This window comes from Siphateles boraxobius, unplaced genomic scaffold (genome assembly GCF_051911475.1).
Source record: "Siphateles boraxobius isolate OS27281-9 unplaced genomic scaffold, OSU_SipBor_1 50, whole genome shotgun sequence".
Taxonomy (NCBI): domain Eukaryota; kingdom Metazoa; phylum Chordata; class Actinopteri; order Cypriniformes; family Leuciscidae; genus Siphateles; species Siphateles boraxobius.
In genome coordinates, this window is record NW_027509142.1 from 300,001 (window position 1) to 325,675 (window position 25,675).

General features: G+C 38.3%; 1 protein-coding gene across 6 annotated transcripts in view; it reads left to right on the forward strand.

Annotated features, from left to right (window-relative positions):
- Positions 1-25,675, forward strand: part of utrn (utrophin) — a 261,039-nt gene that overhangs the window by 218,899 nt on the left and 16,465 nt on the right. For 4 of the 6 annotated variants that reach the window (XM_077204617.1, XM_077204619.1, XM_077204621.1 and 1 more), the window contains 5 exons: positions 1,826-1,937; positions 7,461-7,597; positions 12,443-12,481; positions 12,736-12,801; positions 16,867-16,932. In XM_077204617.1, coding sequence (XP_077060732.1) covers positions 1,826-1,937; positions 7,461-7,597; positions 12,443-12,481; positions 12,736-12,801; positions 16,867-16,932 — 420 coding nt within the window. The remainder of the gene's footprint in view (positions 1-1,825; positions 1,938-7,460; positions 7,598-12,442; positions 12,482-12,735; positions 12,802-16,866; positions 16,933-25,675) is intronic. The other 2 variants (XM_077204618.1, XM_077204620.1) reach the window with 1 other exon arrangement.

A 25,675-nucleotide genomic window follows, 5' to 3' on the forward strand; every position in this document is an offset into this window, starting at 1 on the left:
AAGCACTCATAATTTATAGTTAGGCACACAGCAATCCCATAGTTGGATTTTTATGGTTTATGGCGAAAAACAAGGTACATTTATTTATTATCATTCATCAGTAACAATAAATCTACAAAATAAATGAATTATATAGCTATACATTATTTTTATTATATTATGAAATATTAATAATATAATGTTTTGTTCTTTGCTTTGAAATTTATGGACAGCATTAGTATCAGAAGTGTGTACATGTACAGCACCATAAATACATGCTGATCAATGTTCCCAGGCTCAGAGTGTGTGTGTGTGTGTGTGTGTGTGTGTGTGTGTGTGTGTGTGTGTGTGTGTGTGTGTGTGTGTGTGTGTGTGTGTGTGTGTGTGTGTGTGTGTGTGTGTGTGTGTGTGTGTGTGTGTGTGTGTGTGTGTGTGTCGGTCCGTCATCACGCGCCTCCATGCTGTATTTTAAACAGACACTGTGTGCTTTTGTCACAATAGGTGGTGACCTTTTCAAATGTCATGCATACATACATTATGCCCATGCATTACTGATAATGCTGCCATATTTAGAAGTTTTGGCTAAGTCTCACTGACAACCTCCTCCATCTCTCGAGGACTGGCCGCATCAGACCGGACCCTCTTGTTTTACTGAGACGTTTCTTTGAGGCAGAGCTCAGTGGTGAGATTCAGCTGGACGCTTGACTGAGGAGATACGGACTGTGTTTTGTCAGTGATAGATAGTAGAGAAGACTAAACTGAATGAGAGAGAGACAGAAAAATAAAGTCTGAGTCAGTCAACCTGGATTTATTGGAGAAAAAAACACTTTGTGATAATGGAGAAGAAATCCTGCGGCATAATTTTGTTACATTGATGAATTCACTTACAAAGCCATGCAAATGTCATTAATTGTTTAGCAGATTAACAGTTACTGTTCGTTAAAGCAGTAATCCTCAAGAGACTGTGCGCCGCAGTGATTTTGCAATGGTTCGTTATAGAAATGCAAATTCAAGGGGAGGACTTCAGATTGGTAGCAAAAACATTTTACCGTGTAACATTAAGTCCATAAAGTGTGGAACAAGTTGTTTAGTTACTTAGCTATCAACTGAGTCCTATTTAAATGGTTTTATTTTCATACGCGTTTCATGTGGACTTACGTGTTTTGTCTGTCAAAGGTTATAAAGTTTATTGTAGCTACATGTTTACTCAATTTTGTGTTATTTGGCCTAAATCTCATGTTATAAAAGATAAAGGGACTTCATCAAATTGTATTTTATAACAGTTTTATCTTTTCTTTTTTTCTTACCCACATCACACAGAAAATAATATAAAATCATTTAATCATTTATTCAGCAGCGCGGTGGAAATATTGCACACTGAAGGAATTCAATTCTATTGAATTTGCATTTCCTGGAGAGACCAGAAGGAACCAAAAACAAACACCACACACAGCGCTGTCCTCCTCCGCACTCAATTTACATTTATATGAAGAAAATCTGTTTAATAAAAATACTTTACAACAGTGTTTTAATGATGTAATGGGATCAAGCGTGACGTGACTGGAGTGGATGAATATTCTCGAGAGGACAGAATATCAGGCAAATTCAATAACGAGTGGATTATAGTTTGACAGAACTACAGACAAGCAAATATCGGGCTGTTCTGGAATTAAGGATTTTAAAGGAATAATCTAAAAATGTAAATTCTGTCTCATCACGTCACTCCCGACCTCTATGTTTTTCTTTCTTCTGTTAAACAGAAAAGGATCAATGTTCACGCTGCTTTTACGTACAATGAAAGCATGTTATCATACTTATAGTAAGTGTTTTCTTTCCCTCTTTGCAGATATCGCAGTTTGAAGCACTTCAACTATGACGTTTGCCAGAGTTGTTTCTTCTCCGGTCGAACGGCGAAGGGTCATAAACTGAACTACCCAATGGTGGAGTACTGCACACCGGTGAGTTAGTCGCCTACCTTACAGTCTTTCTCTACCCATCAAATTAAGGCATGTGTAATGAAGCTCGCAAACTGGAGCTCATAAAAGAGACATTTCGCATGAATGGATGTTACATTGGGCATTCAGTAGTGGTGGAGTTATGGCTCTGTTCCAAAACCTAGTGAGCAGCCTTACTATCTACTCCCTACATAAATACAAATATTAAGTATAAGATATATTTTTATTTAAGTAAAGGAAACCTGCAATGCTGCTTTTGAATCTTTGCTCTCGTAGGATGCATTATATCTGCCAAAAAATGGCTTTAGGAACAGACTTCGCATCAGGAGCACATCTGTGTAGTTTTTCTTCCAGCTGGGAGTGTGAAGTGTGTGGTTGGTGAACAGGAGCTCATGGTATGAGAGTAGGTTAGTTTCTGCTCCACCGCTGCAGGCGAGATGGAGAGCAGTTCAAACTCTGAAGGCCTTGATCTATTGGCGTCACCGGCAGGGTTTCTTACCACCTACATAACAGAAGCTGTGCACAACCTGAAATTTAATGTGTTTAACTCGACAGTTCATTTTCGGAACATGAAATTGAAGAGCTGTCACTGATCAGCATGACAAAAGAAAACAAATGTGTTTTTGCTCTCTTCGACTGTGTGCAAATTCAGACAAATTAGACTGAATAATGATGCAACTTAAAAACGATTCAACTTTAAACACCGGCACTTGTGAAGAAATGTTGCCTTTTTTCATTAGTCATAAAGATGGTTGACTGGAGGGTTGAGCTGACGGGACGCCCTGAGGGACCCTGAACACCACAAGTCAGCTGAATCGCCCAAAAATGAACCGCCATGACATTACAAACCTGTTATTCCGTAGAACAGTAGAGAAAGAACAAGGAGAAATCTCGAAGAATGTTCCCGCTGCTCATTTCCATTCAACGAAAGATGTTAAAGTCACAATAAACCTGAAGCAGTGAAAGATATTTTCTCCCTAATTGTGATATACATTCAAGTATAATGGTTTATCAAAAAAGAAAAAAATGTTGTCGGTTTTACACATCAGTTGTTGATTGGGTATTAAGATGTGGGTGTGGCACTAAAAATGAATGCAATTTTGTAGACGATGGAAAGAAAGGGGCGGGTTTAAGTGGACTAATTGACTGGAGAAGCTGGCATACGTCACCAGAGACAAGTCTGTCGATTTCACAAGAAGATCCAGTTATGGCATTTTCATTCAACTTTAATGTAAAAAAAGAATAAAAATAAAATAAATCATACATGTATGAATCATCCAAAATAAGAACTACTGTGCTGTTCAACCTTTTTTAATGTGTAATGTTGCTGTCTGAGCATAAAAAGCTTTGCAAAGTTACAAAGCACAAAGTCCCTCCAAAGGGATTTATTCTCTTCTGAACTCCCTGAAACGCCTCCATTGTGGTCTTGAGTTTTCTCCCAGTAATGACCACGTCACAATATTAATAACAAAGGCAAACGCAGAATAAAGGGGCGGGGCCTGGTTCAGTTAGTTAGTACCAAAGACTATAGAATTACACAAGACGCGTCACTCATATTATTTTGAATGGGAAAAAGTGCAACACTCAATATTCTAAATAAGAGCCAATCGCTGATTGGTAAAGTCGTGTCACTGCAGCCGTTAGAAAGTCCGGTTCCCATAGAAACAGCAGACGCGCTTCCACTGCGCATTAGCTTGATCCAGCCTGAAAAAGGTCGTTTCATGCCATGATTCGAGCATTTAGAAACAATTTATGAGACAGTTGTTGTCCGATTTCATTGGTGATTTCAAATATGAAATTTAATCGTAAGCTTGGCGAACATTTTTCAAGAATTCGATGTTTCCCCATTCAAAGAGATAGGAGCTGCACTTGCATACATGAGAGGCGTTTCAAAGATGGCCGCCAAGGGAAATGACTTGTCTTAAAGAGACTTTGTTAGTAGTGTGTTGAAACTCGTGGTTATGATAAGGGGCAGGACATTTCCCAAACACGCTCGAAGTGCTTGTCCAATCACAACACACTGATCCAGCCGACCAAACAGAGCACACTGTGCTTTTCAGAAGGAGTGGCTTCATAGAGACAGGAACTACACAGAGTGATACTGACAGACTGGGAAGAGAGGAGCTGCAACAATGACAAATATGGGAAAAAATTATTGTTTTTTTTTAAACATTCTAGCATGAAATCCTGTTCCAGTTGAGCCTAAAAAAATCAAGACTTTGTAAAAGGGCATGTTATTGCCACTTTAATTTCATGCCGAGTTCATGCTCCAGAGATGAACCATAAAAGTTGTCTATAAGACTTCTGAGATCCACAGTAAAGAGGAACACAATTGCTAACTGTTCTAAAGCTCATTAGCTCATTAGCATATTACAATTTTAGCTTTCCATAAATAGCCTTTGTGTTATCCATGTAACCAGAATCCCCATTGTTCAACCCATGCTCGCAGTGAGACACCACCGTGACCTTGAACAGAGCACTTTAGCCCCTGGTCACTCCATGTGGATCGTTCCCCTAATACGTTTATGGAGCTGTTCTATGAAGCATCACACAAACGTTCCACAGGCCCAAGAATATTGATCATGTGTGTCATATTACTTTCATAAAACAGTTATATAAAGAAGTTAATATCGAGTGACATTCCCAACCCAATATGGCTGGCTTTTTTATTTTTGCTTCACCAACAAAAATGGTTTACAATGTTGCGATCTATAGAATTGTAACTCTAGGTAAGAGAAGTGATGCAGTGAAACATTTCAGTGCACAGACAACCCTCGTCCTATTAAATTACTGGGCCAGAACTAACTGTTATATAATAAGATTGTGTTGACAGTGCAGAGCTAGAAACTGCTTTCTGTAGACCACCAGCCGCTGTTTAATACGTTCAACGGGCTGATTTATTTTTTGTTTGGATCATCACCATCATCATCACCATCTTTGTCCTGTCATTTGTTGGCATTTGTGTTTTGTTGGCATTCAAAGAGGCAGCAGTAATCCTGTATCCATCGCTCCTGTCAGACCTCAAGCACACACACACACCAGCGGTTGTGAAATGTCCGGCTACTTCATCTCGACGGGAAGAGAATGCCTTTCATTTCCTTTCAAACCCACATATCCCAGAAACACCCCACTCCACAAACGCACATACACATGTCTATAAAACGCATTTCATTGCGATTCAACAGCAAATATTGTCATCAGAATTCAGAGAGCAGAAGATCAATATTGAACAGAATATGCTTTTTGTGGCCCTCAGTTTGGCTGTTACACTGTTATTGCTTTTTCATTGTGGTAATATTGCTTTTTGTTGTTGTGATATGGTTTTTATTAGTTGTGGGGTACGAAGAGTTTCTTTATCCCAGTGTCAGTCTAAATGAGTAATGTGCAGTGTTCAACTCGCGCTTACAGCGGGAACTTTACAGTCCTTTTTAATAGGAAAACTTCACCTAAACATGAAAAACACCATTTACTCATGCTGCCCCATTTGTCTGATAAATTTTTGCTCAGTCGAAAAACACAATGTGTAAATTCATACAAGAATGATTTTACGGACGAGATTCATTCTTCTCATGTTAATCGAATAAGGCCAATTGAAAGCATGTTGTTTTGGTGTATCAAGCTCAAAAAAGCAATGTTTTGTTTAGCAATGGTTACAAACTCTCTCTGCCTCCCTATAGTCTTTATTATAAATGTGACTCATTAGCCAAAAAAGAGATGACAAAATAACATAATAAGAAAATTGGATATCGTGACAGCCCTAATTCAAAGTCGTCTGATGCCATATGATAGCTGTATGAGGAGCAGACACAAATTCAAATCCTTATTTAATGAAAATATCAAAGCATACTTTCTATTCTATATATAACTAGGTGCTTGGCATGCTTTTAAAGTTCCCCTGTAGTCTATCATTTTATCCCTCAAAACTCATCCCTGATCACCAAAATTACATATTTAAACGTTTTTTCCCTGATTTTTTTCTTCATGCCTTAAAATAGCTTGAATGTAACTCGACACCCTTCCCTCATTATGTATACGCGGTTCTATGAATATGCAAATGAGCCCCTCATGACTTATGAATTTACACATGGTTTGTCTTAAAGCATATTAAAAACACCACATAGACAAACAACATTCAAAGCTTGGTTTTGATCACAGGGGACTTTAAGAGAAACACAAAACCAGTGCCGCTATCATTGGTGTGTTTTTGATCCATCTTTCTGCACCATGTTTATATATGCATATGCTCAAAAGAGATATGTTCCTCACACAAAAGGCAAAAAAAAATGTATTCAGGTTGGTCTAGCTCACTTTCATGCATGTTCTGTTGTAAGAAAACCTAGATGAAAATGTAAAGGAAATTTGCTGTTGTAATTAAACAATGACATTTTCTTGTTTTCAGCCATATTGAACTCTCATGAGTGTGTCAGATCTGGAGTTCGTGGGTTCTGTTGGTCTGTGGGTTGACTTGAGTTTAACAAGTCAAACTGTTGGAGACACAATCCTTCTGTAATATATGGGCTGTCACAACCTTGTTGTTCGGTTGGTCTTCTACTCTGCAAGAGAAATAGGATTTGGTTTGCTAATATATGCAGATAAAGAAGACACCTCAGCTCGGCTCAGTAGACAAATGGAGGATGAGATGCGTGTGGATGGATCAGTGTGGGATCTGTGGGGACGTGTGTGCTTTGAGTCTGCCAGTGCGTGAGAGAGAAAATAGTACAGAAATGATGGGCTAATGAGCTCTATGTGCTCTCTTTATACTGCGTTTTACTTAAGTGTGTGTGTGTGTGTGTGTGTGTGTGTGCACTCTTACAAATAAAGATTGTTTATTGGCTTCATGGTTCCATGAAGAACCTTTAAAATCCACGGAGCCTTTCCGTTCCACAAAAGATTCTTTATAGATGTTTACAATGTTCTTCATACTAAGACAACAATGGTTCTTCTATGGCATCACTGTAAAAACCCAATGTTGAGTGTATACATTTGTAACCCTTGTGTGTGCATATTGCTTACACTTCTGTTGTTTATTTTATGGCCTTCTAAATATAAACTTATTATATTTTTTATCACATTCAATATGAAGCATCACAACTGTTTTCAACATTGATAATAATAGCAATGCTTCTTGAGCATCCAATCATCATGTTAGAATGATTTCTGAAGGATCATGTGTAGTGTAATGATGTAACGATGCTGAAAATTTATTTTTTTACTTACAGACCCCAAACTTTTGAACAGTCGTTTATATTAGTAACTGTTCAATTTTGTTGGATTTTATTTTGTAACTGCACTGGAACAGCAAGTCTTTAGATAAGAAGAAGAATGTACTGTAATGAACTTAAAAGTTTTAAAGTTTAGTGTGAAAGATTCAGAGTGAAACTGCTAAATAGACTCTACCAACGCCTACACAGCAAAGCTCAAACCACTAGTGACTCTCAGCCTTTATTGTACTGAAGTTGCTTTGAACAATTGTTAATAAAGTAAATCCACTTCCACATCCATCATCTCTCTTCCTCTTCTTTACAGACCACCTCAGGAGAAGACATGCGGGATTTCACCAAAGTCCTAAAAAACAAGTTCCGCTCAAAGAAGTATTTCGCGAAGCACCCTCGCCTGGGTTACCTGCCTGTCCAGACGGTCCTAGAAGGAGACAACATGGAAACGTAAGCATCCTGAAGGAGAATCTAAGCATGTGATATCTGCCGTTGTTTTAAATAGACTGTCCTCAGGCTCTGGTTTTCTGCCATCTCCAGTCATTAACTTTCCTCAGCGGAGAGCTTTTACAGTCTTCACACAACCAGCTTATTCACAGTGCAGGGTTTGAAGAACTATCGACAAGTGTGGCAAATATTGTCGGCATGTCTCGGTTCATAATGCATACTTTCTGTCTGTACAGAAATGTGGATATATCTTGAAATATCTCTAGCAAGCCTCTACTCTAAAGATTCAAGCTCTCTTCCAAGACCTAGAAGGTGTCTTGCCGTCTACTGTCTTCGTATCAGCTTTCTAAAAGTGCGGTACATTAGCAAAATTTTGTTTGCAAAAAAGGTCCATTGTCAATAGTTGAGCTCACACAGAAGTCACTTTCAAACCTATCAGCTTTCTGTTGGTCAGTAGCGTTATCTAACTTGAGCATGAGCGAAATCTGTGTGGGTTTTGCAAATATTTAACCAATGAAAGGTATTAAAAAGAGCTTGTGAGTAAACCTCGTTACTTGAAACTCTTAGCATGATTTTGGTAAGATCTTATTAATATAAGGTTACACTTTATTTCGATGGTTCGCTTTTGACAGTCTACTATCTAAAAGTGATATTGTAACTATCTCAATGTATTCTCATTAGTGTATTAGTTAGGGTTCCGGTTAGTAGAATAAGTTGACATGTAGTTGCAAATAAGAACATCTGTTGAGGAGCATCAAAATAAAGTGTTAGCAGATATTAAAGGTACACTATGTAAGATTTTTGGATCAAAATATCCAAAGACCAGAGAAATAAGCAGTTTTAACCAGGACTCGGATCGTGTCCATCCGTCTCCTATCACTGACATCATACCCACGTTAGCCCTCGATTTCCGGTTTTATTGTGTAGAAACCATGCAAACACTAAAGACACTAAAGAAATATATTATGTGTTTTATTGTGAGCAAGGTGAGCAACTGTTTGTATACATTCATCGACAGAAAACAAATGATTATTATACAGTTCAACACAGTTAGTCTTTTTGTTTAAATCTTGTTTTCTTGATTTACAGCGAGTACCATGTTGTATCATACCTAATACCGTCATCAAGCTACGCCTTTGTTTTGAATAAACGACCTCTAGTGGCGAAAAATTACATAGTGTGGCTTTAAACAGACAGTCTACTAATACTCTAATGACTGATAGTTACCATGTAGTTGCAAAGTTACTTAGTTGGCATGTAGTTGCAACTACATGAATGTCTAAAGTGGAGCATCGAAATAGTGTTACCAAATATTATGACACATGCAAGTGTCTGACCATATACATATAAAGCAGTGTTGTGCGGTGGGGTTTTAAAATGTGGAGGCAAAGTCAAATAAAAGTTATTGTGGATTTCCCCCCTTTTGCTATTCGGGATAATGGGAATGCTAAAATGATAGTTTACCCAACTATGATGACTTGTGTTTCTAAGAATCCTGGAAATGTAAAAATCCATTAAGATGGATTTGCTGCAATACATTTTCTGCTAAAGATACATGTGTTGCTGTCTTTATAAACAAAAGAAGGTGTCTTGGAAGGCAGCAGGATTAAGCAGCCTGTCATCTGGAACAGCCTCAGCGTTGGGAACGTGCCTACCGTATGATGTCTTAAAAAGCAGCCCTGTTTTTGGAACAGAGCCCAAGTGTGGCCAATTTATGAAAGCAGAGAGTTAAGCAGTTCCCACTTCTGCCTTATCTCTCGTCAACTAGCGTTGATTAAGGCTCTTCTGGTTTTCCAGTGGGAGCATTTCATGAATTTGTGTGGGAAAGTCTTCTGCTAAATGACAAGGGACGTCAGATGACCCATTTCTTCAGTTGGTGCTGATTATAAATCCCCACGAGCAGAGCCAAAATGACTGTCGTTCCACGTTAGCGTGACATTCAGCCCAACTGAGCTCGCTGTGATATCAGACCATTTCATGTAACGTTTTGATTTTTCATGTAACGTTTGACTGCGCTGTGCAACAGCATCGCCACATGTCAGATTTAACAAAGAGTGATGACCGCGGTTGAAATATATTCAGAGCCGATTGCAAGAGCAAAATGAAACTGTGCAGTCTTTGGTTTTCATGAAATTCAGAAGCGCCAGGGGATATTGACCGACTTTTATTAGAGAGCTCGTGTTTGTTGACTCTGTCAACACTAATTCACAGAATCCAGCGCTCTGTACATAGTGATACAGCAAACCAGCCTTTTAACAGCCTAGATAACTGGTTTCGCTTGATTTTTGACATGGCTCATATTTCTCCCTCTTCAGCCATCGTCCTGAAAATCAACTTGAAATCAGAATGGATCCTTGTTACTCTCTCAATACATTTGCATGGTCAAACATATCATCAGTGCACATTATTCCAGACAATTGTGCACAGGTGGGGTTTATTTTAAACTCAATAATTGGATAAGTCCGGCATGCCTCGCCAGAGACAGAGTCGTTTCACTGGAAGAATTTTTTATTAAACAGTACATGGTTAAAAAAAATTTAAAGTTCCCATTAAACCAAAATTCTTATATTTACTTACTAAATCTTGCCATTAGTTTACACAGTTACGTAATGTTGGTTAACATGAATGTAATAAATACAGCAATAATAGTAAATAATGATAGATTAGTACAAGTGTATCGAGATGCTCAAGATCCAATCAACTCCTACTGGATGAAAGTCCCGCCCTCAGAAGTATGTCACATTACTAAAGTTAAATGAGCCGGGGATGCCATTTTATGTTAACTTTTGCTCTTTAAAAATGATATAAAAAGACACTTTTCGTGCCTTGAATGACCTTCTAACAAAAAAGAAAAGAGTTTGTAAGTCATTGTGTCTGAGAGTCTCATCCTAGACTTCTTGTCTCCACATCAGTTGTGAAAAAGGCCAAAATGCCTCATTCCTGCAGTGTGATGGATTTGACGACGTGATCTCATGAGTATTTGTGTGTATTTCTATGTATAGTGTGGTTCTACCACATGTACATTTACTTACGCTTTCATACACACTGAAACGTCTGGAAGCTTGTTTCCCCCACAAAAAAAGGGAAATCTCACAAATCTAACTTTATAACACAAAATTGCGACTTTTTGTCTCACAATATATAAAGTTATATAGTCGCAATTGCGTGTTATAAAGTCAGAATTGTGAGATTTAAACACACAATACAGACTTTTTATTCCTCAGAATTGCATGTTTATATCTCGCAATTGCGACTTTATATCGCTCTTCTGCGAAATTCTGAGAAATAAATTCAGAATTGCGAGATAATTGTGAGATAAAAGGTTGCAATTATATTTTAAAATGTTTTATTCTGTGGTGGAAACAAGCTTCCATAGAAACGTACAGACCTACAGTATTGACAGTACTAAAGCATAAATTATTTGCATATGAACAACCCTACAGACGTACAAATGTGTACAAATTCTTATTTATGAATATTACATTTTAGGCATTAATGTTTTGATTCCGTTGAATTCAATTGTCTCATCAATACAATTATTTTCAGTCACATTTATTAAATGTATTTCACTCATCTACTTATGTTGCTTTGTTTTTGATTTCTGCTCGAAGGATTACATAATGTTAAACAAGACTATACTTTCAAACCTTAAAATGAATCACATTTCTGTAATCGTGTTACCATTATTCATCATGTGATATTTATTTTGTTTGCCGTAGGACACAAAAGGTGTTTTCTCAGTATAGTCCTATGCTGTGACCGTAAACCGTAAAATGTACACAAAAAATTACTAAATGTTTTTTTTTTATTAAAACTTATTAATGTTTGTTGAAATGTAGCCAAAACATTCATATTGTACGTTTCAGCATCTATCCAAACGTATGAAAAAAAGTATGTTTTGTACATTTACATTTTACATATTAACAGTGAGACCAGGCTGGATATGGATATAAATATGGATATGAATGGCCCCTGCTCTACGATTTCACAAAAAAGGCAAACATTAACCGATCTAACCTTGAATTTGTCCTCTTGAAGTTATGGCCTCATGTATGGTCTTCTTTAAATACAAATATGACAGTTTTCATCATCAGTTCACTAGGGTCTCCAGCTCCAGAGCGGAGCATTTGATCTTCTGTGCTTTGTGCGATTAGCAGCAAGATTTCACTTTAAAAGACACTGAAACGGAATCTAAATAAATGACAGATTAAAGACTGGTTTAGAAATCTGATCCCCCTATTTCTGAGGCCTGTGCACGCAAAGATGATCATCATTTAATCACCCATGTGATTTTTTTTTTTTTTAATTGAAGTCAAAACTAAAATGTTAATGCTCTTTTCCATACAATGGAAGCATAGAGTCACCAAAACGCACCATAAAGGTGATAAAGGTACCAAAGTCTCTTAACAATCTGTTAAAGTCATATAATATGTGTGCGTTTAATTGTGCTTTTTTGGAGTTCAATGGCGTCCTCTTCACTTTCAGTGTGTTATAAAAGAGAAGAGCAGCCTGGATATTCTTAGAAATTTCTTCTTTTGTCCCTCAGAAAAAATAAAGTCATTCAGGTTTGATATGACATGACGGTCAGTTAATGATGATGAAATGAGTAACAAATTAGGAATCACTCTATGAATCCAGAATGACAGATATCTTAATATCCTGCGCAGCCCCCTACAGTACTGGAGGAGTATTTCAGTCAGGACACTTATTCCACATCTTTGTTGTCTGGATCTGATCTGACCTCCATATTGTGTGACATCTGACCCTAAAAAATCTGTTCCTCCCTCCCCTCCCACCCCACTACCCCTCCTTTCCCTTTGTTTTTGTATTTGTTTCTCCCTCCTGCAGTCCGGTCACTCTCATCAGCATGTGTCCGGAGCAGTACGAGTAAGTATCTTCATTCAAGAATCAGTACAGCATATGCTGCTCACATCAGTGCACGCGCGGAATGGCAGATCTACCCTCGCACGCCCCCTCCACCCCTTTTTGTTTTTTTATCATTGTTTTTGTCTAACCATCTTCCTCAGTTTGTCCGTCCCAATAACACATGGCCTTCACTTTAGATCATCAGACACGTTATATGTTTGTCGTTGATTTATCTTCAAGTGTGCTTTTGTTTATGCTTGTGTTTTTGTTTGTAGGCTGTCTCCGTCGCCACAACTCCCTCATGACGACACGCATTCACAGATAGGGAAGTACGCCAGCAGGTCAGTATATCTCACTGCCAGCATCACAGTACACAAACCAAACTGATCTCACACTGCGCCAAAGACTATAAAATAATTTGGCAAACAGTTTTGGAGCATTTGATGTTTCCCCATTCAAAGACATAGTTGCTGCCCGAGAGGCATTTCAAAGATGGCCGCCGACTGAAATGAATTGTCTTAAAGAGACTTTGGCTGTGCTCATGTCATTTAAGAAGCACCGTAATTACTGAAAACTAGGGATGTCAATCAATTAAATATCAAATTAATTTAAATGCTATCATTTGAATGCTGCTCCTGGAGGGCCACTGTCCTGCAGTGTTTAGCACTAACTTGCCTGGATGTTTCTAGTATTCTAGCTTCTGAGTTTTAGGATCCGTGGCTCTACCCCTGGAGAAAGTGTAACGGCTAACTTGGATCACATGTGCCTTGATAACCAATCACATTACATCTTTGACGTCATTGAGTTTGGTTCAGAGTTGTGCGACAGTCAATCAACTGTGCCGTGACCTGAAACCTACCGGCCATTAAATTATCTGTGACTTCTCTTATAAAACTGCATTTTTTTGGTGTGAACTCTAAAGATAGATCAATCCAAAATGAATGTTTAATGGCAAACAGGTTGAAGATTAAAGCTTTTGGTTCATTTAATGATAGGATGTTTTCCCACAAAAGTAGTTAATTCAGCGAAATGAAGCCTCTCTATTGACATGGTCCCTGCATAATACTGCAATTTGTCTTGTTGCGGCTTTGGCCTAGTAAGACATTGAACTGGTTCGGGTGTCTTTATTTGGGGTTGAAGTTAAACTCTGCAGGACTGGACACCCTTGTATTGTAGGGTTGACGTTTGGTTTAGGGTTAGTTGCTTATGAATAATTAACTGTCATTACTATAGTAAGTACACGTAACGTGTAACCATCAACTTACTTTAAAAAGTGTTACTAAAAAGGAAAAATGAAAAACAAAAAATGAAGATAATTCAGAGACTAAATTTACATGTATTTATATAGCAGATGCATTTATCCAAAGCGACTTACAAATGATAACAATAGAAGCAGTGAAGCTAACAATAGGACAGCAAATATGCAAGTGCTAAGACCCTTCCCAGTTTAATCTAACGCAGTACATGTACTTTTTTTTTGTGAAGATAATGATATAGAATAGATGATATAGTGTTAGTATTAATGGATCAGGTGTTGTCGAAAAAGATGCGTCTTCAGCCGTTTCTTGAAAATGGCCATGGACTCAGCAGGTCTGGTTGAGTTGGGGAGGTCATTCCTCCAGCAGGGAACAGACCAGGAAAAGGACAGAGAAAGAGATTTTGTGCCTCTTTAATATTGCACCACAAGACGACGTTCACTTGCAGAGCGATAGTTTCTGGATGGCACGTAAGTCTGAAGTAATGAGTTTAGGTAAAAGGGAGCAGAGCCAGGGGTTGTTCTGTAGGCAAAAGTCAGTGACTTGAATTTGATGCAAGCGGCAACTGGCAACCAGTGCAATTTTGTGAGGCGAGGAGTGACGTGCGTCTCTTCGGCTCGTTAAAGGCACTCTGGCTGCAGCATTCTGGATCAGTTGGAGAGGTTTGACAGAGCAAGCTGGAAGACCTGCCAGGAGAGCATTACAATTGTCCTGTCTTGATAGAACAAGAGCTTGGACAAGGAGTTGTGTAGCATGCTCTGTTAGGAAGGGCCTGATCCTCCTAATGTTGTACAAGGCAAATCTGCAGAACCGGGCAGTTCTAGCAATGTGGTCTGTAAAGTTAAATTGATCATCAATCACAACTCCAAGGTTCCTGGCTGACTTTGATGGAGTTATGGATGACAAACCTAGCTGAATGGAGAAGTTGTGGTGTAGTGTTTGGTTGGCCGGGACCACAAGCAACTCTGTCTTTGCAAGGTTTAGTTGAAGCTGGGGGTCCTTCATCTAGCCAGAAATGTCTGTCAGGCAGGCCGAGACACGAGCAGGTTCTGCCGGATCATCAGGCTGGAATGAGAGGTAGAGTTGTGTCTCATCAGCGTAGCAGTGATAGGAAAAGCCATGATTCTGAATGACAGATCCTAGTGATATTATGTAGATGGAGAAGAGGAGTGGTCCAAGCACTGAGCCCTGAGGCACCTCAGTAGCTAGATGTTGGACTTAGACACCTCACCCCTCCACTACACCCTAATGGACCTACTTGAGAGGTAAGACTTGAACAATTGGAGTGCGGTTCCTGAGATGCCCTTCGTCTTTAGGATTGACAGAAGGATCTGTTGGTTAACTGTGTCAAAGGCAGCAGACAGATCCAGCAGGATGAGAACTGAGGATTTGGAAGCTGCTCTTTCACTAAATGAAAACATTCAGTATAAAAATTAAAAAAGTCTATTTTTGTCTTATTTATTTTTATATCATTGAACATAAGTCTGTCATAGGCCTACAGTACACAATCATTATTTTTTCCAAAATATTTTTCAAAAGTATACAGTGAATAGAGATCATCAGGGATGAATTCAGAAACCGGAAGACTAATGGTTACTTCGAGATTTTCTAATGGGGGTTTAAATTTATGAGTAAAATGTGGTAAACATAACTTGACTATACTTTGATGTTTTGCTCTACAACATACACTGCACACCCCAAATTGTCTGTCTAGTTACTTATTAATATCGTACGTTTACAAAAATTAACATTTGAGCAAAAAAACAAATATCCGCTATAAATATTTCGCTATGGGTGTGTGTAATTTATGTTGTAGATCAAAACGTCAAAGTATAGTCAAGTTATGTTTACCACAGGCTGTATTTTACTCATAAATTGACTAACCCCATTATAAAACCCCATCGGAAAATCTTGAAGTAAGCAGCGGCTAATTAGACTTCCGGGTTCTGTTGATCTCATGTGAGTGACAGGTTATGTGAGGGGAAGATATTCTGGGTAATGATTATAAGACACATACATTTAAAAAACAAATAATGATGTGCATGGATAAATCATTTATAATACTGCAATATTCCATGAAAAAAGTTTGATTTGATGGTTTCATTCTTCCCTAATGAGCACCAATAATAACTAATATTAGTACCAAACTAGTATTAGTATAAGTTATTTGTATTAATTGTCAGCAATTAATAAAAAAAATTGATTAATTAAAAATTAAAGTATCTACTTTTTAATTGATAATGACTAAAGTGCTAATATTTTTTGTAATTTCTTGAACAGAAAAAACTTGAACAGTCATCCGTTTTTGATGACTGTTCTCTGTCATCATTAGCATTAGTAATTACAGTAATTCAGTCATGATTTGAGATCCGCTGCCCTCAGTCTGTCAGAGTGCATCGCCGTAGGGCCAGACATGTGAAGGTGTTGACAGATGAGCAGTATAAATGCACACATGCCCCGTTAGACCTCTGGCTCTCTGCCGAAGCCAATTTAATCTGGTGCCACATAGAGTATATTAGGCGCGTATCAATTCGATTTACACCTGCTCAAAGAAAAAGGTAGAAAACATACTACGCATGCACAAATGCACCAACTGCCTCCAGTGCTGACCTTCTACCCATAAAGACTCGAAAATGGATTTTCACCGTCAGCTAGATTCTCTCAATGTCACTATCACACACACAGGCAGTTATTATGGGATTGTGAATATAGACTACGACTGAAGCCTCTATCCCATTACAGGAACTCTATGAGACTGTAATCCATCGGGACAAGTCTTCAGTTGTGTGTGTGTGTGTGTGTGTGTGTGTGTGTGTGTGTGTGTGTGTGTGTGTGTGTGTGTGTGTGTGTGTGTGTGTGTGTGTGTGTGTGTGTGTGTGTGTGTGTGTGTGTGAGAGAGAGAGATAGTGCTCCTCTCTCTTCTCTAGCACAGAGTTATTCAGAATTTGAGGGTCACACCAGTAGCCTTTTTTGAATTTCCATTTTTATAGTTTTATATTCTCATTGATTACCCAGCACATGAATAAACATGCTCAGCCATAGTGGAGTCTTGGTCGTACACAAATCCATATCCTACCTCCTTTTAATCCTAATTAACTCTGTGATGCTGTCATGTTGGTCTCATATTGGTGTCGATCTCTGTCCGTTCAGGTTGGCCCAGATGGAGCGCTCCAACGGCTCTCTGCCCACCGACAGCAGCTCGGCCACTGGAAGCATGTGAGTGTCCAAAACACTTTTTACAGTGTGGTATATCAGCTTAAGGAATTGGGGAAAGTTGTAAAACTGGAAATTATCCCCTCAAACCGTCCTAGGTGTATATGAATTTCTTCTTTCAGCTTTGTAATGGCATTGAATAACATCCAAGTTTTTGAAGCCCAAAAAAATGCATCCATCCATCATAAAAGTAATCCATACGGCTCCAGGGGGTCAATAAAGGTCTTAAGGGGAAGCAATAAGTAGAAAAATATCCTTATTTAAGGATGTAGAATGTAGCTTCTCTTCTCTTATATCGAAATTGGGACTTTTTTTTAAACTTCTCATTTTAGACTTCTAATTCCTGACCGGCATTTTGTCTTGCTCTATCCTCTACACTTCCGCGTTCGTCAGTTCTCACCTAAGCGTACGCTTCGTCATGCATCATTAATTTTTGGGTTAACAAGTTAACAAGCTTCAGTTTTGATTTGGGCCATCCATGTGCTATAGACTTTTGTTTGCTAAAGGATAAAGGAGTGGGAATAAGTTGGAAAGAAGGAGAGTTTAACAGTGCAGTTTAACAGATCTCATGTGTGAATTAAGCGATTGTCTCCTGCAATCTGACTGACCACAGTAATGACCCAAATAAATGTAGCCATGTGTCTTATGTGCTGTGGTCTGAATCAGATCCATCAGGACTCAACGCTGACAGAGAGAATCAAAAAGAGAGATGGAAAGATGAGTATGAAGTAGACTCCTATTCAAACTGTGAGTCTGTGAAATGTGACTCAAGGTTTCTTGCACTAAAACAGTTTCTTATTTTTTGACCTTCTCTCCTGGACGTTAAATTAACAAGCTGAATTTGCTGCTGTACCTTTAAGACTTTTGTATGTAAATTACCTCTTTTATGATTGGTTGTCGTTGCTGAATCTATATGAGTTTTAAGTCTAAATCACATGTGCCGAGGAGAAAAAAACTGAATATAATAATACGAATAGACATTCACAAAAGAGTTTTGTTTAAATAAATTGTATGTTAATAAAACAACAATGTCATAAACATTTTTGTTTATTACTTCCAAAAATAATTTGTGATGTTTTGCAGTTTAGTCTCAACACATGGTCTATGTGGAGCGAGGGGGAGTTTTGAGTTGTGAATGTTTGAGTACGTCTCGAACTCTATTTTCCATCGTCTGACCCGTTTAAGGTTGGGAACACTGAGAGACTCTGACTTTTCATTTCTCTGATTTCCCTGCGTGATGAAAGAAATGAAATGAAAGAACTGAAATAGTGAGAGGAATCAGACGCGCTACTGATCTTTATCAAAGAAATGAACTTCCAGTAGCGGTTCCTGATACACACATCTATTTTGTTTTATTCATTTATGTATATATATATATATATATATATATATATATATATATATATACACACATATATACATATAACATATCAATGGTTTTATATATATATATATATATATATATATATATATATATATATATATATATATATATATATATAGTATCATTAATTATGTGCTATTATAGTAATTATTCATGTTTTGAATTAGCTTTTATTTTTATATTTTCAGTTTTCACTTAAATTTTAATAATTTTGTTATAATTTTGTCATTTCTTTATTATTTTGTCTATCTCTATTTAGCTTTATTTTTCTTTCAGTTAGTTGCAATGGTAACATCTATTAAAAAAATCCTCAACGTTTTTTTTATCTAATATTAATATATTTTATTTCTGCTTTAAATGAATAAAAATTATTTAAATAATATTTCTACTAGGGATGCACAGGTTATTTTCACGTTCTGCAGATAAACCGATAAATGGCACTCGTTAAAATGTATTGTACATAAACAAATCTATTGTTTTAAATGCTACAATTGTATTTGGGCATCACAAAATAAGAATGTCCAGAATGAAAAATGGATAAACATTTTGAGATTTGCTTAATATGTTATTAAATTATATATATATATATATATATATATATATATATATAAAAGGAATGAGGACCTTTAAGTCAGTGTTAGATTTTGAAAAGGTTAATCCAAATGTAAAAATAGGGTAAATCAGCATAATTAAATATCCAATATCGACCGATACATACAGTGTATCCAATATTGACCATCTCAGAAAATAAAATAACATACTAAAACAAACTTTGAAAAAAAAGTGTAGTTAAAATGTTAGTTCAATGGTTTTATCAAGTTAGAATAAAAGCCTAAATTAAATCTGTTCATCATGTAAAGCGATCTTTTTTTTAATGAAACTTTAGACTAAACTGCTCAATTCACATGGATTAGTTTTATGATCTATTTATGAACGGTTCCACTTTATTTTGATGGTCCACTTTAGACTTTCTACTAACTATAAGTAACTTTTCAACTACATGTCAACTAACTGTCATTAGAGTATTAGTAGACTGTTAGGTTATGGTTAGGGTTAGGGTTCGGGTTAGGAGAATAAATTAACTTGTAGTTGCAAAGTTACTTATAGTCAGTAGAATGTCTAAAGTGGACTATCGAAATAAAGTGTAACCTTATGAACTTTTTGAAGCATGCGTAGCTGTCAGCGGAGGGACAGAAATCTCTCAGATTTCATCAAAAATATATTCATTTGTGTTCAGAAGATGAATGAAAGTCTTATTGTTTGGAACAACATGAGAGGTGAGTAGCTAATGACAGAATTTTTTACACACACACACACACACACACACACACACACACACACACACACACACACACACACACACACACACACACACACACACACACACTCACACTCATTTAACTCTTTCCCTGCCAGCTTTTTTTCTTTTTTCTTTTCTTTTTTACCAACCAGCGGCAGCATTTTTGATAATTTTCACAAAATTTTCATATGCATTTATATGCAGTTAAACGTTTGATAATCGGGTTAGCTTACATGAGCGTAAGCAATGCTGCTGTTGCCTACCGTATAACAGTGAAAACATGGCTTGCCGGAAAAACTCGTTCATTAGAGCGATTGTTCAAAGCCGATGAGAGACGTTCTGACTGAGCAAATGTCCTCTTGTTCCTCAAACACTACCTGGATATTGTCCATTTTTCCCATTGAGAGTGTGTGTGTGTGTGTGTGTGTGTGTGTGTGTGTGTGTGTGTGTGTGTGTGTGTGTGTGTGTGTGTGTGTGTGTGTGTGTGTGTCTGTGTGTGTGTGTGTGTGTGTCTGTGTGTGTGTGTGTGTCTGTGTGTGTGTGTGTCTGTGTGTGTGTGTCTGTGTTTGGTTGCTCACTGTTTCATCTGCATCGCAACCATGACGTTAATGAAGATTGTCAGATGATGGTCAAATGTACGCAAGTATTTGTGACTTTACCGCTCTATAAATAGCGAGTTTCTGTTTGCTGACAGTTTGTAAAGTAGTGTTAAAATAATCTTATTAGCATCCCTCATAAATCTAATTACTTCTGCTGTCTCTTTCTCTTCCCTGTCTCTCTTTTTGTGTTCTTCTACGGCTCGCTCTAAGTAGATGGAACTAATTCCATTCCTCCTGGTGTCCCGCCAACACCTTGTTTATCTCTGTACCTAATGCATTAGCACACTCTTCAACATCATATATTTGCTTGTGTGTGTGTCTGAGAAATAGAGAGAGAAAGGAGAGGACGTTTCATTATAATGTTTGTGATGGATTGGTGTGTAATAGCATTATCTGTTGGGTTTAATTGAGTGCAGGTGGGAAGATTTCCCACTTGAAAATGCCATTAAAACTCACTTGCTGGGTTTTATATATTTATTTATTTTTAATTTTGGGGCTTTTGCCTCATTTTTATTCTACAGCTGTTCTAGACTTTGACAAGAAGTTATCATTGAAAAGAGAGGGAATGGGATCTGGGCTGGATTCAAACTATAATTTGTCCAGTGCAGGTCTCCGACCACTGCACCCGCCCACACAATCTCACAGGTAGAGATCTATGCAGACTTGATTGGGACATGTTGCATGCCAGATTCAAACCTGAATCTCCTGCATGAGCACCACAGCTTGACATGTCCTGCATGTGTGCTTAAAGTACCATGCTATTTTTAAAATTCCTTTTGTTTTGGAGGTCCCCAACAATAGTTTCACATACACCTAATGTCAAAATACAATGACCCAGTCTGTTGTGATTGGTCTACTCTGCTCTGATTGGTCAGGTTGCTCAGTCTGTTGTGATTGGTCTACTCTGCTCTGGTTGGTCAGGTTGCTCAGTCTGTTGTGATTGGTCTACTCTGCTCTGATTGGTCAGATGACCCAGTCTGTTGTGATTGGTCTACTCTGCTCTGGTTGGTCAGGTGGCTCAGTCTGTTGTGATTGGTCTACTCTGCTCTGATTGGTCAGGTGGCTCAGTCTGTTGTGATTGGTCTACTCTGCTCTGATTGGTCAGATGACCCAGTCTGTTGTGATTGGTCTACTCTGCTCTGATTGGTCTGATGACCCAGTCTGTTGTGATTGGTCTACTCTGCTCTGATTGGTCAGATGTCCCAGTCTGTTGTGATTGGTCTACTCTGCTCTGATTGGTCAGATGACCCAGTCTGTTGTGATTGGTCTACTCTGCTCTGATTGGTCAGATGACTCAGTCTGTTGTGATTGGTCTACTCTGCTCTTGATTGGTCAGATGATCCAGTCTGTTGTGATTGGTCTACTCTGCTCTGGTTGGTCAGGTGGCTCAGTCTGTTGTGATTGGTCTACTCTGCTCTGATGGTCAGGTGGCTCAGTCTGTTGTGATTGGTCTACTCTGCTCTGATTGGTCAGATGACTCAGTCTGTTGTGATTGGTCTACTCTGCTCTTGATTGGTCAGATGACCAAGTCTGTTGTGATTGGTGTACTCTGCTCTGGTTGGTCAGGTGGCTCAGTCTGTTGTGATTGGTCTACTCTGCTCTGATTGGTCAGGTGGCTCAGTCTGTTGTGATTGGTCTACTTTGCTCTGATTGGTCAGATGACCCAGTCTGTTGTGATTGGTCTACTCTGCTCTTGATTGGTCAGATGACCCAGTCTGTTGTGATTGGTCTACTCTGCTCTGATTGGTCAGATGACCCAGTCTGTTGTGATTGGTCTACTCTGCTCTGATTGGTCAGATGACCCAGTCTGTTGTGATTGGTCTACTCTGCTCTGATTGGTCAGATGACCCAGTCTGTTGTGATTGGTCTACTCAGCTCTGATTGGTCAGATGACCAGGTCTGTTGTGATTGATCTACCCTGCACTGATTGGTCAGATGACCCAGTCTGTTGTGATTGGTCTACTCTGCTCTGATTGGTCAGATGACCCAGTCTGTTGTGATTGGTTTACTCTGCTCTGATTGGTCGGATGACCCAGTCTGTTGTGATTGGTTTACTCTGCTCTGATTGGTCAGATGACCCAGTTTGTTGTGATTGGTCTACTCTGCTTCGAGTTGACATGTCAACAACACCTAAGCAAACTTTTCCAGGCCTCAGCTACAACTACAGTGTTTGAGTCAAAGTAGATGTTGTTCACGGGCAAGCACTGAAGACCATAGGCTGGCATTATGCAGATTTGGTACAAACCTGCGTAGGTTCGAGCAGAAAGTAAGACTGGAATAATAGATGACTCATTTCAGCAGTTCAGAATTGATTCTTTCTCTTAGGAGGCAATCATTTTATTTGTTGTACAAATTTATCATTGAAACTTTGCCAACCTTTCAGATTCACAAACAGCTGTATTACACTACATGAAAGGTAATATCTGAAAAAGCATAATAAGGGAACTTAATCTCTTAATCATGACAGAATTAATCATGAAAGAATCAGAATTTTTAGGGGAAATAGGAGAAGCACAGCTTAGCGTATCTGGGCCACATGCACTAACCACTACGCCACAACTCTCACCTCTGTTTTCTTTCTCATTCAATTTCATCCTCCCGTTCTCTTTCTTTATATGCACGCTCAGCTTAGCATTCTCATTTCCCATTTGTGTTGGCTCTGGGGTTTAGAGCTTATGAACTCTGTTTACACTCCAGCTGATCAATGCAGCCGATGCACAATCACAGACACAAGCGGGACGTCTCCTGTACCCCTCCCTCTCTTCTCTCTCTCAACTCGTCTCAGCCCTGCGGCGATATACAGCAGCTGCCTGATGTGAAATCTCCTCTGCACAGAGAGAAGGGGAGCTTGCGATCGCTTTGTCTCCAATTTGTGCCTCTCTTTCCGTTTTCTCCCTCGGTCCGGTGGGAGATGTAGGCAGTGATGTGGTTTTCTGTCAGTGTCTTGTTCTTCAGACTGCTTTTCCACTCTGATTGAATGCTTTCCAGATCTGTCTCTCCTTGTTCCAGTGTAATAGAACAGATACAAAGCTTTCTTCGTTCCCGACGCCTCCTTCAAAACAGTTCCTGTTCTGAGCTTTCTGGGGAGAGTATTTTCCTCTTGGGTCCATCTGTCTGGACAGTTAAATCTGTCATATTTCAGTGCGTTTGGGCAGGCTGAACCTTTCTTTGTAGCTGAATTACAATTCACTGCTCTCTACAATACATACTGAGCAGTTTACGCTTCATTTAGCAAAATCTGTTGGTTTGAAGTCTAAGGATTAGGGGGTTAAAGTATGATGACACAATATTTTGTAAATAAATTGGAAATATAAGATAAAGTATAATATGTTGATACATATGAATGTATATAGTCCATCCAAGTATATTTGTAGAATAATTATATGTGACCCTGGACCACAAAACCAGTCACAAGGGTAAATTTTTTGAAATTGAAATGTGAACATCACATGAAAGCTGAATGAATAACTTTTCCATTGATGTATGGTTTGCTAGGATAGGACACTATTTGGCCGAGATACAGTTATTTGAAAATCTGGATTCTGAGGGTGCAAAAAAATCTAAACATTGAGAAAATTGCCTTTATAATTGTCCATTTATGTTTGCGCTTTTGCTGCATCCACTCACAAAAGTATTTTTTTCTATATATATATTTATGGTAGGCAATTAACAAAATATCTTCATGGAACATGATCTTTACTTAATATCCTAATGATTTTTGGCATAAAAGAAAAATCGATTATTTTGACCCATACAATGTATTGTTGGCTATTGCCACAAATATACCCGTGCATCTTGTGACTGGTTTTGTGGTCCAGGGTCATATATATATGTTTAAAAAAAGTATGAAAAAACATGAATTTGGCTTGATTTTTTTTTCAGGGGTAGAAAATGGATAAACGGCTTGAATATTCGATTCCCATGTGTAGGCAGGCTTGAACGATCTTTTCCGATGATTGAGCGAGCAAAGATCAAACCATGCCGTCGCTGACAGTCCTCTTTGATATAATTTCCTGTTTTTTTGTTGTTGTTGTTGTTTTTGTTTTGTTCTCTCCATGTTTTCCGTCGTCTCCGGTCGTGTTCATATGTTAATTGTGTGAGCTTAATTTGTCCATTAGATCAAAAGACCTGAACAAGCCCAAATTTATCCGCGCCTCGAAGAAATCAGGACAGAAGTGGTCAAAAGTGGACAAAAGAGATGGATTAAAACACCAGGCGTAAACGGATATGTGTCTCCCTCGTCTACTTGTGATACAATTGATTAAAAGGAGTGTACAGTGCGTGGTCATTGAAAATGTGTTCTGATATATATTCTTCACAGAAAATGAGCCAAGGCCAATGAGTCTGAGTTTGAAAAAATAATTAATCGTATCAATTTTCTTTTGATAAAAAATGAAAACGAGTCCTACAGACCCGAACATCATACAAGGGTTAAAGGGGTTAAGAGTTAGTTGTCATTTTTTGATTGGTCTCTCATTGGAAACACATGCCTATCGTAAGAGATCTTCACAGATCCAGTTTCAGTAGTAAAGGGCTGTTAGAGTTGTGAAATGTATCAGAGCTAGACAGGTAGAGTGAGTAATAGGCCGATAACAAGGAGACGGCGAGTGATTCCAGCTCTCTCTGTGACTTTGCTTTGCTAATGGACCCGCTGGGAGCCGCGCTCCTTTCGACAGCTTCTATTGACTTAAATTAGTATATTTTATTGTTTAGTTTTTCTCCCAATTTTTTGCCTGAAAAAACTCTTTGTGTGAAATGAGAAAGCGCGATTGGAAAACCTAGAAGAGAAATGAAGACAAAAGATTCATCGAGTGGCAGAAGAGGATTGGGAAGTTGAAACTAAGTGAAAGTAGAGTAACATCCCTGAAAAGGAGACCCATAAGGAAAGAGGTACTTTGAAGTGAGTGTGTCTGTGAAGAATATCGTGAAGGTTATTCATTAATGGTGTTTGAGGAAAGTATCACTATTACATTTACTTTTAAAGGTCAAAAGGGAATTTGGTCAAAAAGACAACATTGTGTGCCGGTTAGAGGCCAGTTCACATTGAACCAACGGCAACAGACACGTTCATTGGGTTTTGTCTGATCAGTGTGTTATCCCTGCATCTGAATCTGTTGCCATTGGTCAGTGCTTGTTTTCGCCAATTGAACATGTTCAATCAACATTTTGTCAGGTCATGAAATGTCTCAAAGTGACATGCCGCTTTTTTGTGCCGCGTGAATTGGCCTTAAAATGGGCAAATACCTCTCACATTGTCTTTAGAAACTTAACAAATCTAGTTCCACTTGTCATTTTCATCCTGCTAATTCATATCTTGGAATACAGGATCTTGCTATTTTCAAATAATAATGAATTGAAACGATACAAAAACAACCTGTAAACCTGTGAGTAAACTCATTAACATGTGCCCGCCCACCTGAACCAGTCATTTACAAGGTTAACCAGGTCATTTACATATAGAAG